Raw genomic sequence first — 19,815 nt, forward strand, 5'->3', positions numbered from 1 at the left:
AAGTGCATTATATGTAAACTATGCATACAGGGAATGATTGAATAAAATGAATTTACATTCCATTAAAAATAAAGAAGACGATAATCGCTTCAGTGTTTTGGAGGAGACTAGAGGATTCGAATAAGAGTGTGTGTGTGTGTGTGTGTGTGTGTGTGTGTGTGTGTGTGACTTGATAGATATACATGGAAAACTACTGATTGAATACCACATAGGAAGATCACTTCAAGGAAGTGTCTTGAGTGTCAGTTATGATTTAAAGTCTTGTCAAGTTGTCATTGATCACTGTCAAATTAAAGGTGAGATTCATTTCCCATGGTGTCTAGTTTATGGTACTGTTGTTGAAATGTTGATGATTTATAAATGCTGGTGTATCCTTGTCTGTCCCAGTTTGTGTTTTGTTGTTGATTTTCTTTCTGTATGTTTCCATGTATGTTTTGGGCAAAAAAAGAAGAAGAAATTAACAGTTTCACTTTGTAGTCTTGTGTCATAGCTGTACGTAGAATTTTTATGTGTAACCTCTGCTTACCCCCTTTCCTACCTTCTCTTCTTGTGTTAAACCAGATTCAAAGAACAGCTGTAAATGATAGTGACTATTTTTGTGACAAAAAAGCAAAACTGGTGTGTGTTTCTTAAACAGGACGCTGGCAGACATGAATGGTGATGGGAAGATGGACAAACTGGAGTTTTCAGTGGCCATGCACCTGATCAAGAAGAAGCTGCAGGGCTACGAGCTGCCCAAGGTGCTGCCAGCCAGCCTGAAGGCCGCCCCCAGTCCTGTGATAGGCTCCTTTGGCATGCAGGCTGGGCCCATGTCCATGGGGCAGCCTGTTGTTATGGGCATTGCTCCGGCCCTCAATCCGCCCATGGGTAGGTGTCTGACCTTTTCTTTCTCCTGCAGTAGTGCTTTTTGCATATTTTGTTGTTGTAATCTTTGGTTGGCTATTTTTTGCTGTTGTTTTTTTTTTTCTGTAAGCTGGAGCATTTTTAGGGTCAACATTTGTGCACCTTTGCAGACCTGTCACTCTCTGCAGTTTTTTTTTCTCTTAAGAAACTGCGGGGATTTAATGCAAAGGTCACCAGCCTGTCCGCATGAAAACACATACACAAAAAAAATAATGACTTGAAAAAAAAGAAGAAAAGATTTAGTAATTTTTGTTCAATCAAAACATAAAAACAAATGAAAAAACAAGCCAGCCATTGCATTTTTGGGGCGTATATTTTGAATATCTGAGATCATATTCTGAGCTGTTCAGTCCATGAGTGAGGGATGGAGATGGGGAAAGAGTGGAGTTAGATATAATCATGAACTTTTACTCACAAAAATGGTGAAATGTTTTTCTTTGATAGCTTCACATGATTTGATGATGCCATTTTCCATGCTGTGGTGCCTGACGTTATCAAACAAATTCTAAAAGGTAGTTCTTGCACACTGTTTATTTTATGTTCTCATTTTCAGTAGTGCAGAATTAAAAATGAGGTTCCATGTCATAACACAAATTCACTGGGTTTCAGGGTATCACTTTCAGGGTATGTTTTTATATACATATGTATATATATATATATATATATATTTGGATATACTCTTAATGCTGCTTTCACTTTCTAAGTACAAAGTACTTTAGAATGTGGGTTGGCAGGGGTGCACATGCTTTGGGATATTTAGATCCCCTGAAGGGTGTGTTGTAACCTACATTGTATGATTCATGTGTTTTGCGAGAAACGTTTTGTTCAGTTGTTTGTAATTTTGTTTTGTTTCATTTTCTTGTACTTCTTTTTTGTGATGTATTAAAAAAGAAAAAAAAATACTGTCAAACATTTGGGTTTTAAAAACATTTCCCCCTTTATTTTTACAGATCAAAATTCTTAGTCGTTTGTACATTAGGTAATACATAACCTGTCATAAGGTAATAAACTGATTATCAAGGCACTCACAAAATATATTTTAAGATTTTTTTTTCAACAGAAGACATTGTCCCTGTTAAGTTAATTATTGAACAAAAATATTGTAAGTTGGTTGCAGTCTGACTCAGCACCTGTGAGATCAGTTAGCAATCAGAGATATTCTGTAATGTTATTCCTTGATATTAGTTTTTATGATTTGGATTTCTAATGCAGTGAGGCCTCCAGCCCTGTTGCTTCAGTGGTTTTTGGTGTTCCATGAGGATTAATGAATATCTAGTTTACTTACTAGTATTGTTTGTGTTTGTCTTGTTTTTATGTCCGTTTAAAAAACCTTTTTGTTTTATTGGATTTTATGTTGTCAGCTTTCGATTCTTGCTAGTATAATGATTGTGATGGTAATGAAGATAATGGTGATGGTTGATGTAGTTGTTTTGTTGTGATTATTGTTGCTTTTGTTATGGTTATATGCTTTTACAGTCTTTCTGCGAACATTATCAGTATGATTCATTGGTGTTGGAGTAGCAGTAGTCGCAGCAGCATCCTTATTACTGTCAGTGTTGTGAACTTAATAGCGTTTAGTGTTTTTTATTTTGCCTGTGCAACTTTCACTGTCAGAATCTTTTGACTTAACAAAGCATGCACATCATTTGCTGAGTTGGCCATAAGATGTACACATAGATATGAAAGAGAGAGAGAGAGAGAGAAAGAGAGAGAGAGAGAGAGAGAGAGAGAGAGAGAGAGAGAGAGAGAGAGAGAGAATCTGCAGCACCACTTTATTCTAAGCTTTCTTGGCTCAGTCATGGATGCATGAATGCACAGTATTTATCATGTATTACTTATGTATAGTGTAGTCAACTCTTTCTCTTTGTCCTACCAACTCTTTTTCAAGAGGGAAGCATGCACTGTGTATGTATTGTGCACATACCTTTTTGCATGGTTCTGTGTGCTGTCTCATTTCATCCCATGCCTGAACAGTGATTGGGTGCCATTGTCCCCCCGTACCTTTAACTAAGAGGAAGCAGTTAGAGATGGGACATGACTCTTCTGGGCAATTTACTGATCAAGTTTGGGCACAGTTCAGGCATTTTCCAGCACATTTTGTACACATATAGCTGGAGAGTGTGTTTCACCACATCGCAAATGTAATGCAAACTGTTCCATGATGTGTACAGTGTTTTTGTTTTGTACAGTGCTTTTGATACTGACAGTGACATTTAGAATTGTCATTGTAAACATTGACAGCTGAAGCAATATGTGAATGATCTTTGTGAATAATAATTATTACAGTTTTTAAATCATCTGGAAAAAAAAGCTTAAACTTCCCAAGTGGGGAAGGTTACAAAAACCATAATGATCACTGTGCCAAAAGGATAACTCGGATGTGTACAACAGATACCAGTGCATTTCATTTTTTGGTGCTGTTTGTTAGGTTTGTTTTTTACATATAGAAAGAGACTTGGTCGCAGCCTTATCTGGAAGATTTTTAAAATTGTTATTAAAAAAAGTAGTGGGGTTTTGGGCTGCTCATGACTGGTAACTACTGATGTATTAATTACTGATATTTAAGTTTTTAGTGCAGTTGAGTTTTATTTTATTTATTCGTATATCTTTTCTTAAATGTAAATCAACCTCAGTCTGCTCAAAATATTAAAAAGAAGTTGACATTATGTGAATTCACATGAAGAATGGTTGCCAAGAGAGATTTTGAAAAGTTCTTGTTATAAGTGTAAATATTGCACTCAGCTTGATCAGACAGAATGGAGGTTGATGTGGCATCTAGTTATTATGAGAGTGAGACTTGCAGTTTACACCTGTGTATTGCTCCTTTAGAGTTGTGGAGGGATGAGTGCTGCAGACCAAGGTAACTTTTGTGTGATTATCGTTATTTTGAAAATTAGTATTATTATTTAAACAACTATTATTTTAATCTGTTTATGTTCTGCATTCTTTCTGACACTGCCGTCTGTTCCTGTTCTCCTTCTCACACGTCTGTCTGTCCATGTTCTATGCACACCTGTCTCGTCTGTTCACGCACAGGCATGCCCATGTCTGCCGGCATGATGCCCCAGGCGTCGCTGGGCACGGGCACCATGACAACGGGCTCTGTCGGCATGCCTCTAATGGCTAATGGCATTGGGCCTGCTCAAGGCATGCAGGGCCTGGGTATGCACATTTCAGCCTGTTCCGTTTCATTTCTTTTGGGTTATTTTGGGTGGAGGGGCTTGGGGGGGCTTTGTTCATAGGATAAAGATGGTCTTTTAAAGCTAAAACTGGCGTTCGGCCCTTTATTTAAGTTAAAGCTTGTTTTCTCTCCCCCCCCCTCCCCCCATGGTCTTTGCTTTATTCAGTGTTGGGGTTCAGTTCACTGGTTTGTATATTTGGGCCTGGACTTTTTTTGTTTATCTGTTTTGGAGCATTTTCTATTGTTATTTAAACACTGTGTTGATTTTTGTTTCAATGTTGTTGTTTTTTTTACACTGGATGACTGCATGAACTGTGGAAGCTTGTCTTTTTGGCATATTCACTTTGGTGTGTTCAGGATGTAACTACACACATTACTGTTGTAGATGTGTATCTGTGTATGCAAATATGCATTATATATCATATATCCACTCACATTGTAAACACTGTGAGCTCCATGTTTGGGAGGTTGAGTGTCAATCTGCATTAACATTATTATGCTTTCACACACATGAATGTGTCCGTGTGTGTGTGTTTCGGTGTGTCTGATTTTGTTTATATTCATTAAGTTTTTCTCTTTGTGCGTGTGCTCACAAACACACACACACACACACACACACACACACACACACACACACACACACACACACACACACACAAACACACACTCACACACATGCATACACACACACACACACACACACTGATCAAGATTTTATAGGGTTTCTTGGTAGTCCAGGAGACCTCAGCATCTCATAATTACAAAAAAAACACCTTGACACAGACTCACCACAGACATCAAAGTGGAAAGTAAAATGAAACTGAGGTAACCATGAGAGCAGGGCCAGTAAAGGAAACTGGATGTGGGATGATTTTTCTTTATCTTTTTGATGATTGAATGTATAAATATGTTGTCTGTCTGCTGCAGGAATGGGTATGCCTCCAGCACAACCTGCAGGGTAAGTGTGAGTTTGTGTGTGTGTGTGTGTGTGTGTGTGTCTTTGAGAGACAGAGAGATATGAGAGAGAGAGAGAGAGAGAGAGAGTGTGTGTGTGTGTGTGTGTGTGTGTGTGTGTGCTTGCATGCATGCTTGTATGGGTGGGTGGTTGTTTACAACATCTGATATTGATCGTGTGACGGTGTTCTGTACATTGTATGACGTTGCTGTCCTTGAAGAATTTAACACTTGGTGCCTCACTGTTCCCACCCCACACTGCCTCCCCAAATAGAGAGAGGGAGACATGTACAAAGGAGAAGGGATGGGGAGACAAGACATTTGTCTTTGACCAGCAACATCACTATGGAGAAAATAACTTTTGAGAGGAGTGATAGGGATAACAAATACTGTGTAAGCATGCAACAGGAGACAGCAGACAGAGCAGGTCCCATGCACATCTAGGGGCACACTCTTGAAGAAGATACACACATGAACACAAACACATCTGTTCATCATACCATTGTCCACAGATGGACAGGTGTTAAAACGGATGTGCATGAGCATGTATATATGTACACACACACACGAGTGTTCACGCATATGCATACCACACACTCACTTATTTTCACACTTTTACACACAGCTCTCGAACACACACACACACACACACACACACTCACTCACTAACACACTCACACTAACACACACACAAACATTTGGTGTGTTTATGTACAATATATTTCCAAACATACCCATTCAGTCAACACATCCACTCACACGCAACAGTCACACTCGCATTCGCTCATACACACACTCACAACCAGGAGTATGTGTATGTCAGACTTGCATACAATTAAGTGAGTGAATGTGTGTGCATTTGCTTACACATGGTTGTATGGGCATGCGTGTGTTCATGTCAGTGTGTGCGCTTGAACATGGGCATGCATGTGTTTTCATTACTGAGTTGTGTTTTTAAAGACGTTTTTGTTATGTGTGCTCTTAACAGGGCCTCAGGCTGGGCCATGCCTCATGCAACCAAGCTGAAGTATACACAGCTGTTTAACACCCATGATCGAAACAAGAGAGGCTTTCTCACTGGTGAGCATGAAGGGTGTGATAACAGACAGTTACAGTCCTGACAACACCTTGCCCAGTGGTTTTATTTTTCATTGGAGAGTAAACAAAGTGTCAGGTTGAAAAAATACACTGCTTTGTATGTAGACTGGATAGGTTACAATGTGTTAATATGTCTTTAAAGTACTTGCACACAGTGATAGGATGCATTTGATTCTGTGTTGTGTTTGTGTTTACTGAATGCATCAATGTTGGTGGGGAGAGGATGCTGATAGAATTTGGTTGAAGGACCATTGTCGATTATGACGTTGTTTGTAAGAGTTGTGCGGCTGCAGATTACCTTGTAGAAGATGGTTTTCTGCTGGCAGTCTTTTGTGTTGGTGCAGCAAGCAGAAAGTGCATTGTATCAACAGAAATATTGTTCATTACTTTTTTGGAACTTTGAATTAGCTGTAGTGTGTAGTGGACAATGTTGAGTTGATCAATGTCTTCTGAAAGTCAGAAAATTCACACAAAACTTGATTACAAACCAAATTAGATTTTATTCTTTGGGGAAAAAATATTGATACTTAAATAAGGCCAGTTGTGTAGAAGAAAGCCATAACCAGAAAAAGAAGAAAAAAAGAAGAAGAAATCTAAGTAAGGAATAAGTAGTAGCTCTGAAAATTTGGGTCATGTTCCATCAAGAGTGTTAAAAAAAAAAAAAAAAAAAAAAAAGTCTGGGTTTCATTTATTGACTCACTTGTGTAAACAAAGTGAGTCTATGTTTAAACCCGGTGTTCGGTTGTCTGTGTGTGTGTGTGTGTGTGTGTGTGTCTGTCTGTGTGTCCGTGGTAAACTTTAACATTGCCATTTTCTCTGCAAATACTTTGTCAGTTGACACCAAATTTGGCATAAAAATAGGAAAAATTCAGTTCTTTCCAGTCATCTTGTTTAAAACAATACTGCACCTCTGGGATGGGCACACACACACACACACACACAAAATGAAGCCAAATTATATGCAAACTGAGTTTACTGTTATATTTATATATTTTTTATTCTCTAAACTTGGCACTTTGATCTGATATTCTGACACAACAACAAGAGCAGTCAACAACAAGAGCAGTCATTTTTGTCATTTTTTGTTCAAACAGGAACTTCTTTTGCTAAGCATGAAAGTTATATTTATTTTGCATGTCTTTGGTGCAGATAGTAAAAAGGGGAAATTAATCTGTAATTAATGCTAGGGGGCTTAATTTGCTTTAAACTGATCTCAAGTTCTCATCTTAAACATTACATTTTGAAATTATACTCAATACATAAAAAGCTTGTGTGCTTTACTCTCAGTGTACAGGGTTTTCACTATGTTCATTCGCCCAAGTGGTCTTTTTTCGGAAAATACTAAAATCAATACAATGAGTGTACTTTAGAGATCTATTGGCTGAGCCCTGAAGGTCATGGACAAAAATCAGTTGCATTCACATATTTATAGATATTCAAAATGCGTGCTTATATTCTTCGCGAACGTGAATGACGCCATTTTGTTTCAAGTTGTTGACCTGCCTGTTCAATCCTATATTCAATCGATAATACACGATAACATGTGATGGAAAGTTGGAGAAGTAGACCGTTAGATATTAAGTTCAGAGAAAGATTTGTGAACGCCTCATCACTTACTGGATTATGCCCCAAACTGCCATAAAAATATCCACAGAATCAGTTGGAATTCACAGTTAAAATAATAAACCATGCGAGTTAATACCATTGAATTGATGAAACCTAAAAATTTCCAGTCTTGACTTTTCTCAAAATGAAAACGAGTTAATACCATTGAATTGATGAAACCTAAAAATTTCCAGTCTTGACTTTTCTCAAAATGAAATCCTTTTTACTTCATACGACGTTTAGAAGTACTTGTACTTGGTTCTACATGTTATTAGTTTAACAGAATACTCAATTTTCATATCAACTTTAAAACTATAAAACTAGAATGAACATAAAAGAGAAATTGAATCTACTGTGTCAACCGGGTGTAACTAAACTTGTACATCTATCTAGATCCAGAGGAAACGGCTAAACGTTGCAGTGTGATTGTGGCGATAGCCACGTCTCCTTTACCGTGGACTTAAAAAGAATTTTTAATTGCCCTTAAAGATTTTTTGAATGCCCAGGATACACCAGCATAATATGATTTAAACAGCGTTCTCACTGCGAATACTGCAATCGATTTATTGCCCTTTATAAAAGCATGTTTAAATATTATATTTTTGAACGTCAGCTAAGGAGCCACGATAGTGTAATGGGTAAGACAGTTTCTTCTCACCCGAACACGTGGGGTTCGAATCTGCCATTAGGACTTTTTTTTTCTTTTAACCCGAAGTTTTATAATAACAAATGCAGAACACATTTTAACGATTAGAATTTTTTTTTTTAAGTGCATCACAAGGGAGTCTTGAAGGCCTTGCCTCTCTTGTTTATTTATGGTTTTTTTGCTTTTTTGTTTATGTAGTTTTTTTTAAACAAATTTAATCAGTTTTGGTTTTTAGTTTGGTATTATTTCCATTGATTTTTCTATGTTTTATTTGTTTTATTCTCTTCACTTTTAGTCTTATTTTTTTCATTGTATTTCATCACTCCAGAATGGTAAAGAATGTTGCTGACATTGTGTGCAGGTGTTGAAGCTCGAGGAATCTTGATGCAGTCAGGGCTGCCTCAGCCTGTTCTGGCTCAGATCTGGTGAGAAGAATATTTTTTTCTATGACTTTTGCGTAAACAGAGGGACTTATTTTCCTAATATTTCATAGAGCATGACCAAGTTTTGAGATCAAAAGCATGAAATACAATAAACATGTCAGCAGTATCCTTCATATCAGGTAAACAAACTGGTGACAAAATGATTAAATGAGGATGTTCAAGAGACTCAGAACCGTACACCAGACATAATGTTGATGTACCAGGTGACTGTGTGAGCATCCCAAAACGCACAGAATTGCCCTGTTCAAATTCTGATGAACCAAATAAAATCCCTATCTCCCCACCTGCTCTACTTCTTGTAAGAAATTACCACTTGTCAGTACAGTAATTTCCTGTTTTGTCTGAAAAGAAAATTTCCACTTATCAGTACAGTTCTCACTGTCTTTGTATAAAATAAGAAAAATAGAAAAGATAACACACATCAAAAGACTGTTCAGAGAGGACACTTTATACATAAACAGGGAGGTAATTCACTTGGAGAGTCTACTAGCTACAACTACTTTATATTTCTTGTATGGGCGGAGTTGTATTTTGCACAGGAGAGGAACTGGATCCCTGCTGGAGTCTGCACCAGTGGGTCACAGTGTGTTAGATTAACGTAATTTTAGGAACACAATTTCCTTTCACTTCCCAGCTGAACATTCCTCCCCAACCCCTGTCCCATGTTGACAGGATGCTGTCGGACGTGGATAACGACGGCAAGCTGACGTGCGATGAGTTCTGTATCGCCATGCACCTGTCTGACATGGCGAGGGTGGGGCGGGCCCTGCCCCCCAAGCTGCCCCCGGAACTCATGCCCAGCAAGGCGCGTGCTGGCAGCTTTGGTCCCGGCACTGGACTGCCTGGGGTGGTTCCTGCATCCGCAGCCGCTGTACCACCTGTCCAGGCAGGTGAGAGATCGGTGCATTTCTTTCTTCTTCTACGTTTGTGGGCTGTGATTCCCTCTTGCTGCCTGTTATGCCCTCTGACGAGTAGGGCAGTAATGAAGAGCTGCCACTCCTGTCTGTTTTGGGCCATTTACTGAATGGTACCCAGGTCCTTTTCAGGGTCTTGAGTTCTGCATTTTCCACGTTCACTGATAATTACAAGTGTTGTTTGTGTGTGTGTGTGTGTGTGTGTGCGTGTGTGTGTGTGTGCATGTTTGCACGACTGTTTTTACTTCAGTATGTAAGCAGCCATTCTCACGTTTTTAGGGGTATGCATCTTGGGTAAATTCTTGTTTCCATGACCTACTGAATGCTGCCACAAGTTCCAGGATATTTAACATGCACATTTAATCTCCTTTTTTCTTTTTTTTCTTTTTTTTTCAACACCTGACTAAGCATGTTGGGTTACGCTGCTGGTCAGGCATCTGCTTGGCAGATGTGGTGTAGCGTATATGGATTTGTCCGAACGCAGTGATGCCTCCTTGAGCTACTGATACTGATACTGATACTGTGCATATATGTACAAAGGAGTTTCAGGCACTAGCTTGTCTGCTCATCTGCTGACCTGGCAGATCCGAAAAATCTCCACCCTTAACCAGGCATTATCATTGGGATTCAAACCCAGATTGAAAGTCCAGTGTTATAACCGCTCGGCTGTTGTGCCCATTGGGTTGTTGCATATAATCTTTGTGTTTCGGAAATTGTGAGATGGGAATGAACATTTAACATAATGATAATACTCCACTGTATCAAATAGATGCAGCCTTTTTTGTTGTTGTTGATTCTGCCCATTTTTTTAATGCGTGGTTTTGTGTGACCTATTTTTGCATGTATTGCTGTATTTTATTTTTTCTTTTATTTCTTTTGTGATGAATAGTATTGCGTACCATTGGCATCTCCTGGGCATGTGTACAGCATGGACCACACGTAAAATGTCCCAGTCACATGAAGGCTTAAGACAGGACATGTTGTTATAGCATTTTATTGATATTTTTTTTCTAGTCTTGTGAACATGCATTCAGTTATGAAAATCAGTGAGCACTGTCCAGGTGCAAAATGCACCCTGCCTGAGGCAAGCGTTTCTACTAGATTTTTTCTCTTCACATTTCTTCCTTTAATTGGACGTGGAGGGTTCTATGTGACCAGTGGCTGCCTTTCAGCATAGCCTGTTTGTGCTGATTTTGTTGTAGAGCCAGAAAGACCAGAATTGTTTGGAGATCTTGTCAGTGAGTTAAGTAGTGGGCCAAATGGTCTTGACTTGGGAAGCTTAAATCCTTTGCAAGACATTGGAGTGAACGATGGAGGTATGAACACAGATTGCAGTGAGACGTGCTTGTGCCTTGCTGAAACCTTTGCAGTCTTTTTCCTAAAATTGTGGAATTGGTTTTGTGTTGTGTGCAGTGTTTATAGGCAGCAGGTTGTGTGTTGATTGATATTTGTCATGTGTTTTGTGTGTGTATGTATGTTTGGCTGATTGATGTCTGTATGTCAGTGGATTGAGATATGAAGGAAAGGGAGCTTGTTTGATACTGGGTGTTGGAAACTTTGTCATGTTCTTGTTGGTTAATGAGTTACGTTGTACTAAATTTGGTGCAGTGACTGTTCACTAACTTTGACGCAGTGAATTTTTTAAATTTTTTATTAACATTGCTCATATGATATTTTTTTTATTGTAACAATCCATATATTTTGTATTATTATTTTGCTTGAAACTTAGGCATCTTATATATAAGACTTGATTACAGTAAAATGATGAAAACAGTCTCTGTCTATTCATATTATTGAAACATCTGAACCAAAATCATTGCCTTGCACTTGCTTTGTGTGTGTGTGTGTGTGTGTGTGTGTGTGTGTGTGTGTGCCTGCATGCATACATCTTTGTGTTTGTACATGTACTTACGTTCTTATGTGATTAACAAAGATAATAACATGGGGAATTTCAGCAGGATAATACATGTGTTTGTACATGTACTTATGTGCTTTTATGATCAATAAAGATATTAATATTGAGATTTTCAGCAGGATAACAAATGTTTGTAAAGGTGAATCAGATCAGAGTAATTTGGGGAACACCAGTCAAATGACAGAAGATAGCGAGTGCTTCTGAAGTACCATGCTGAATGTATTATCACACAATATTACTGATTACTGAAATTACTGCACAAGTTTTGGATGTTATCACAGTTGTATAATTCATTTTCTTCATAGTTTGATTGAACTTGAAGGCTTGGTCTTGCATGTGTGTGAAAGTTAGTTTTTGTTATTGTTTTTTTTTGTGTGTGTGTGTATGTGTGTTTGTATAGATGCTCAGCGAAATTGAGAGCAGAGAGAATGTTGCACTGTATTGTGAAAGGGGGCGGGGTTTGGGTGAGGAGGGACAGTTGATCCTCAAGTTAATAGATGATATACCATATGATTCTAGACAGATGAAAAGACATAACAGGCATCAAAATTAAACTAGTTTTGTCCATGACACAGTATACAGCAACACTAACTGGACACACAAGTGACAAGTGCATCATGAGAATGGTTCTTTGTGTGTTTCAGTAATATCTGCAGTCTTTGAATGAATCTTTTTTTTTGGGGGGGGGGGGGGGGGGGTGAGGCATGGGTAGGGGATGTGGGTTGGGGGGTAAGGGGGGGGGGGGAGTAGCATATTTCTGAATTCAGTAGGTCTGCATTGTTTGAATGATTCCTTTTTTGTGTTTGTTTTTTTTGATAGTGTGCTCTAAATTAGCATATCTTACTGTCACTGACATTCTTTATGGAAGAAAACAGCTGTACATGTTTACTTAATTCAGCCAGCCATGATGGTTGCAACGGTTAATGTCACAGCTGATGATCAGTTTAGGAGGGGTGTGGCTGGGAGAGGGGGTAGGGTATTTAGCTCCCAGAATGGGCAGACTGGCTTTGCAAGTCACCCACTTCATGGATGTGTCTTTGAAAAATGCTGTTTGAATCAGCTCCTGCAAGTATATGTTTCTCTCCGGTTTGGTTGATGCTTAGATACTTCATAAAAGGAAGTGCTTTGCATAGCCTTACCATTAATGACTAGCTGCTGCTTCTTCTGCGTTCATGGGCTGCAACTCCCACGTTCACTCGTATGTACACGAGTGGGCTTTTACATGTCTGAACGTTTTTACCCCGCCATGTAGGCAGCCACACTCCGTTTTCGGGGGTGCATGCTGGGTATGTTCTTGTTTCCATAACCCACGGAACACTGACATGGATTACAGGATCTTTATCGTGCAAGTGACTAACAAAACCAGGTCTTCCACTCAGGAATTCATATCAGGTAGGCTTTATGAAGAAGAATGATCTGTTCAGCCATAGCAGATGCTGTTCTTGTTCCACAGTGTGAACACCTGCATTGGTAGATGTGTTGTTTTGTGAGACAGATGGAGGCCATTGCCATTGCTACCACTGTTGAAAACACAAAATAGCCCAGCAGTAAAATAAACAACAGAAATGTGTATGCAGAAATCAGATTTGAAGGAAGCAGTGGAAGTCAGAGTGTTCCTTTATGTTGAGTGGGACAAAGCACACATATTGTTTGACAGCTGTTTTGTGCATACCCTTTGTGGATATTTTTTAGCTAGTTTTTATTTGTTTATTTATTTATTTATTTATTAATCTTTAGTTAGTTCTTTTGTTTGTATTGATCTCCACTGAGCTGTTAAAGGAGTTGAACAGAAGGAAAGATTTTCTGGATGATAGTTGATTTATTTTTCACGTTTTCCTGGCGAAGTGTGCACCCTTTTGCGGCGCCCCCTTTTCCAAACAACACATTGATATGTTTTTCTTGCTAACACAGTGAAGTATGTGTCCCTTTTCAGCACCCCAGCAGAAGGACTCCTTTGGTGATCTGCTGAGCGGCTTTGGCATGAAACCCCCTCAGGCCCCAGGGGCTCAGCCACCTCAGGCAGCTGAAGAACCAGTGGAGGACCTCAGCCCAGGTTTGTTACACTTTTGTTCCCTGGTGTTGCCAAGGCTTAGGTGGCTTCATGTTTTGAGGGGATGATGATGGTGATGATAAGGATACTTATATATATATAGTGTCTGTCTTTGGTCAGAGACCAAACTCTAAGCACTTTACAAACACGGAGCTGAAATTTAAGCCATGTTTGACAGACTAATTTTTGAAATCAGGATTGAAATCGACAGAAGAAGAATAGGGAAGAAAACTAACATCATTTATCTGGAGAGAACAACTGATGGGTAGAAGAGTGGGTTGGTGTGGGTGGGTGAAGGAAGGTGTTTTATATGATGTGATCAAACAACAGGAACAGCAGTGACAAGAAGAGCAACATTATTTCATCAAAAAAGAATAGTACTGTGCTAACCTTTTGACAGAGAACGAACATAGGTTACGATATGACACAGAATGAGATTAGAAAGCAATACATTTCAGCCATGCAAAAACAAGCAACTGTTGTTCATTCTCCATCCATAAGGTACACACAGTACTGTTCTGTTTTTGAAGTTCTTTCATTCCAGTCAGCTGTTGGCTGTTGGCTTTGTGTGTGTATATATATATATATATATATAGAGAGAGAGAGAGAGAGAGAGAGAGAGAGACACACACACACACACACACACACACACACACACACACACATGAACATTGAAACACTCCATGGTTGTTCCTGTATAGCCACCTTTGAGGACAAACGCAAGGAGAACTTCGACAAGGGGCAGGCAGAGCTGGAGCGAAGGAGAGCGCTTCTGCAGGAACAGCTCAAGGCGGAAGAGCACGCTCGTTTGGAGAAAGAGCGCCGTGAGGCAGAGAAGCGAGAAAAGATTAGGTGAGTCACGGAATGTAGCGTTTTAGCATTGGGTATTATATAAAAAATCTTTTTTTAAAATTTAGATGTATGGATCATAATATTTTTTCATGTCATTTGTTTGATATTTTATAAAACTGTTTTAATATTATGTTTAAAAATTTGTTTCCTTATTTTGAAATCATGTGTAAAAAAGATACATTGATTTTAATATGTATGAAGCTGGTTAGCAAAATTTAAAAAATAAATAGTTTATTCCTTGTCTATTCATTTTCTTTATCTAATTGTTTTCTTATTTCTCTCAGTTCATCCATTTATTAAATCATCTGTTTATTCATTTAACATTTCGTTTTAATTTATTTAACATTTCTTTTTCAGTATATGGTATAAACGATTACTGCATTGGAACACTTTAAGCATGCAGTGATATAAATGCTTTTTTTTCCTTCATGCAATTATAGAATTATAAGATTTTAGCTCTTTGTTTCCAGTCACATTTCTTGTAAATTAAAGGCTGCAGTTGAAAGCTTGAAATGTGTGCGTGCAGACTTGAGCAGGAGGCCCGGCGCCAGGAGGAGCTACAGAGGCAGATGGAGAAACAGAGAAAGCTGGAAATGGAGCGTGATGAACAGCGCCGTAAAATGATGGAACAGAGAGAGGTTTGTGTGTGTTCAGCACTGTACCGTACCCCTTGGTTGGTGCTTCTGTGTTGTCAGTTCAGAGCCGTCACTTATGATCTACAGGATATGACTATTTTTTATTTTTTATTTTTATTTTTCTTAAATGGACCTTACAGTTTCTTGAAGTGTGCTTTGTGTGTTGTTAACATCTAATATCTTTCACTTAAAATAAATAAATAAATAAATAATAATGGTATTTATATAGCGCTGGATCTTGTGCAGAGACAAATCAAAGCGCTTTCGCACCAGTCATTCACACGCATGCATAACTCTAATACTGCAGAAACTAAAGACAAGGAAGGGCAGGCAAGGGAGGCTATTTTGGGAAGAGGTGGGTTTTAAGGCCAGACTTGAAAGAGCTGAGTGTGGAGACTTGACGAAGCGAAAAAGGAAGTTCATTCCAATCGCAAGGTCCAGAAACAGAGAAAGAACGGCGGCCAATAGTCGAGTGTTTGAATCTGGGTATGCGTAAACAGAGTGGATCCGAGGCCGATCGTAGTGAGCGAGATGGAAGCCGAACCATTTTATCGCAGATAGAGTGCATAGGGCATGAAGAGTGGAAGGATAGATGTTCTGTTCATGCATGTGTGTGTGTGTGTGTGTGTGCATGCGTGCGTGTGTGTGTGTGTGTGTGTGTGTGTGTGTGTGTGTGTGTGTGTGATATCAAAGGCAGGCATGGGCGTGGAATGACTGCCGACTTTATGTCCTGTGTCAGACCACCCATGTGCAGAACAAATTGTCCTCTGGAAGCCTTGTGTCTCGAGTCTTGATGTTTTTCGTTTTCCCTTGCACAGCAAGCACGGCGAGATCTGGAACGTCAGCGTCAGATGGAGTGGGAGCGGCAGCGGAAGGAGCAGCTGATGGCAGAGAAACAGCGTGAATACGAACAACTGACCACGCTCAAGTCACAGAGCAGTGACCTCAAGGGGCAGCTGGAGTCACTGGTAAGTTGGTGGTCAGAGAAAGTGTTGCTCATGTTTATATCTCTAAAATGAATTGATGGGCTCAGTGGCTCAATCACTTGAGCATTTAAATCTGAGGGTCCTAGGCTTGATCCTGGCTTTTGTGTGTGGTGGTTTAAGGGTGGAAATAGCTCTTTTCCCCATCTCCCATGTCAGTATATGTCCAGACCAGGTAGTGCTTATTTCCTTTTGTCTGTGTAAACCCATAGCAGATTGAATACACACATTAACCCCGAGGCTGCCTATATGATGAGATAACTCATCATCGAAATATTCTGACATTTCCCTGGTTTGCATTGAGTTCGTTGACAAAAATACTGGTAGCTTTAGCTTGGGGAATCTTTCTAGATTCTGTTCATAACTAGAAACCCTATCTACATCATGAGGCAGTCCTTATTTGAATGATTTGGTTGGGTTACTGCCGCAGTGTTTGCCTGGCTCCTCTCCTCACTCGCTTAACAAAATGTCGGACACCATGCTCAAGACATGCGATTGTGTTGCACTAAATCAACCAAGATTGCTTTCTTTAGCTGAAGCTCAGAAAGAATTGAAACGTAAATTCGAAGGAGAAGACAGTGATGAACTTTTGTAGGACGATTTGATTGAAAATAAAGGGAGCAATGAAGAGACTGGCCAAGATACGACTATCAGTGAGTGATGCTGGCTGTATAGCTGTAGCAGTTGACAGAAGGTGACAGAATTATTAGCAGGACACAGTGTGAGCGATTTTCTTGGCACTCAGCCAACACAGTCTGATGAGAACTGGATAGTGACCGTGTGAGAGGGATGAAGAGGAGGGGGGATGGAGACTGAGGGGGTGTGGCCACACATCCATGTTATCACTTGGAGAAGTCACAATGCATTGTGTATTTGTCTCTCTTTTTTATTGTGGTTGTTCTAGTATAATTTATGTATACAGGTATCATCCATTTGTCCAGAAAATATGATATTTTAGTGCAAATTACCTAATGTTTGTAATGAACAAGTTGAAAATGTGACAAAAAATAAAACACTGATTTCAAAACAACAGCATGTGCTTTCAGAAAATGTATACTTTCATGGGTCTTTCTCCAATAACAAAGAGCACAGAATTTTTTGAAAATACATACCCTTTTTTTGTGAAAAAACCCTGGGAGTTAGATTTCAGTTAAATCTTATTTCCCTGGTAGCGAAAGGGTTAAAATCCTGAAACATATGCCATCTTTCCATGGGTTTGGAAGCAGGAACATGGGAAATTGTTCAGACGTGTAATGGATATGTTTCTGTAAGTCTCATCTGTCTGTGCATGTGCATACTCGTGTGTGTATTTGAGAAAGGTGTGGGCTGGGAAAACAAAATGCTAGCTCCTAAAACAAGACACTGCATCATGGAATAACTTATGCTCTCTCTTGGTTTTCAGTGACACATCAGCACCTCATTCAGGCGTTCTGTTTTTCATGCCAGGATCTAAATCTGCTCTGCTTTGTAAATCAGCACAATTACAAATACCAAACTGAACAAACATCAGTGATATATATATATTTTTAAAAATAATTTTGTTCTTTTTTTTTTTTAAGTGGTGGCTGAGCAATTTACAAGGTATGATAATACCCTGTGCACAGTTTTTACCCTGAAATGGGCAGTGGGCGTTTCAAAGATACGGGGCGTTGGCAGGAAGGTTTACAGTAAGTATGGAAGTTGCAGCCCACAAAGGCAGAAAAGTTGAAGAGAGAGTAAAGTGATGATGCCTTTCCCCCAGGATGGCAAGAAGTCTGAGCTGGCCCTGAAGATCCAGCAGGTGAGGAACGGAGTCACGGACCTGACCTCCAGCATTGAAAGCATGAGGGTTCAGCGGGACACCACTGTGGCAGACATTGAACGCGCCGAACAAGAAATGACGGTAGGCGTTTGTGTGTGTTGAACTTTTTTTTCTTTTTCTTTCTTTTTTTTTGGTCCTTGTTCAGTCTTTGTGTTTTTATTTATTTATTTTCCTCTAATGGGGTGGTATGGATAAAGGGAGGAGAATGAGATGGGTTAAAGGACATTGACATTTTGAATACACTTTCATGCTTTTCTGAATCTGCTGTTTCATTGGAAAGTGAAGCTGACAGCTTTGTATGGGGGTCTTACAAGCACTCTGTGTGTGTGTGTGTGTGTGTGTGTGTGTGTGTGTGTGTGTGTGTGTGTGTGTGTGTGTGTGTGTGTGTGTGTGTGTGTTTATGTTTCAGTTTAATGTCTTTTCAAGTGTGTGTGTGTGTGTGTGTGAGAGAGAGAGAGAGAGGGAGAGATTTGATATAAACTAGACAGGAGCTTGCTTGAGCATGCATACACACACACACACACACACACACACACACACATCCCCACCCCACCCCCACCCCCAACCCCCACACTTTAAGCAAACATGATTCTGCGATGATCTAGAAAACTACATTTGTTACAAATTACCAGAACGGTATGATGTGTGCACTGTTCAGGAATTGAACCAGAAGCTGTCGCGTTTGAACGGTGAAAAGGATCAGCTACAGACCCAGCTGCAGACCCAGCAGAACACGCCCCTGTGTGAGTGTCTGCTGATGAGAGAATGAACTTGATAATGATGATAGCAGCATCAACAATAATTGCAATAAATAATAAGAATGATGATTATAATCATGATGATAATGATAATCATAATTATGATGACAATAATAACAATGATAAAATAGTAATATGATAATAAGAATAAGAATAATTATGATGATGATAATAATAGTAATAATAATGATGGTGATGATTATACTTATTGTTGTAATGATAATGATAGTAATTTTGTAACACCATCAATAATATCATCAACCACACCTGCTGACTGCAACCTCTTCCACCACTCCCTCCACCACTACCACCACCACAGTGCTAATGCTAATGATTACAAGCAACAATAATCTACTGTTTGATAAGATGAAAACACATGCTCAGGCTAGAACAGCAGTGGTTTGATATGCAGATAGGAAATGCAGGCATGAGTTTTTGTTTTTTTTAAACCAAATATAATTAAGATATAGATATAAATAAAAATTAGAGGGGAAAAAAATGAAATAAGATTTGAATATGAATCAACTAAGCAAGTAAGATGGATACGTATACAGATAGAAAAAAGTGAGACTGAATAAACAAAAAACAAAAAAAGTAAGTGAAATCAGATTCAGGTGTTGATCAGTGAGACAGCAAGGCTGTTCCAGTTCAAGCAGATGGACATGTGGGTTTTTGTGTTGAGAAGTATCAAATTTGACATCATTTTTGTGATTACTTCTTCTTCTTCTTCTGCGTTCGTGGGCTGCAACTCCCACGTTCACTGGTATATACACGAGTGGGCTTTTACGTGTATGACCGTTTTTATCCCGCCATGTAGGCAGCCATACTCCGTTTTCGGGGATGTGCATGCTGGGTATGTTCTTGTTTCCATAACCCACCGAACGCTGACATGGATTACAGGATCTTTAACATGCGTATTTGATCTTCTGCTTGCGTATACACACGAAGGGGGTTCAGGCACTGGCAGGTCTGCACATATGTTGACCTGGGAGATCGTAAAAATCTCCACCCTTTACCCACCAGGCGTCGTCACCGTGATTCGAACCCAGGACCCTCAGATTGAAAGTCCAATGCTTT

General features: G+C 39.3%; 1 protein-coding gene across 5 annotated transcripts in view; it reads left to right on the plus strand.

Annotated features, from left to right (window-relative positions):
* The window catches only part of LOC143282928 (intersectin-1-like), a 92,140-nt gene that overhangs the window by 5,525 nt on the left and 66,800 nt on the right, over positions 1 to 19,815 (plus strand). For 4 of the 5 annotated variants that reach the window (XM_076588825.1, XM_076588823.1, XM_076588822.1 and 1 more), the window contains exons 4-15: positions 638 to 867; positions 3,940 to 4,065; positions 5,012 to 5,042; positions 6,027 to 6,118; positions 8,749 to 8,812; positions 9,503 to 9,720; positions 13,593 to 13,712; positions 14,411 to 14,561; positions 15,088 to 15,199; positions 16,015 to 16,164; positions 17,921 to 18,061; positions 18,639 to 18,723. In XM_076588825.1, coding sequence (XP_076444940.1) covers positions 638 to 867; positions 3,940 to 4,065; positions 5,012 to 5,042; positions 6,027 to 6,118; positions 8,749 to 8,812; positions 9,503 to 9,720; positions 13,593 to 13,712; positions 14,411 to 14,561; positions 15,088 to 15,199; positions 16,015 to 16,164; positions 17,921 to 18,061; positions 18,639 to 18,723 — 1,520 coding nt within the window. The remainder of the gene's footprint in view (positions 1 to 637; positions 868 to 3,939; positions 4,066 to 5,011; positions 5,043 to 6,026; positions 6,119 to 8,748; positions 8,813 to 9,502; positions 9,721 to 13,592; positions 13,713 to 14,410; positions 14,562 to 15,087; positions 15,200 to 16,014; positions 16,165 to 17,920; positions 18,062 to 18,638; positions 18,724 to 19,815) is intronic. The other variant, XM_076588824.1, reaches the window with a different exon arrangement.

The sequence above is a fragment of the Babylonia areolata genome, chromosome 6 (assembly GCF_041734735.1).
Source record: "Babylonia areolata isolate BAREFJ2019XMU chromosome 6, ASM4173473v1, whole genome shotgun sequence".
NCBI lineage: Eukaryota > Metazoa > Mollusca > Gastropoda > Neogastropoda > Buccinidae > Babylonia > Babylonia areolata.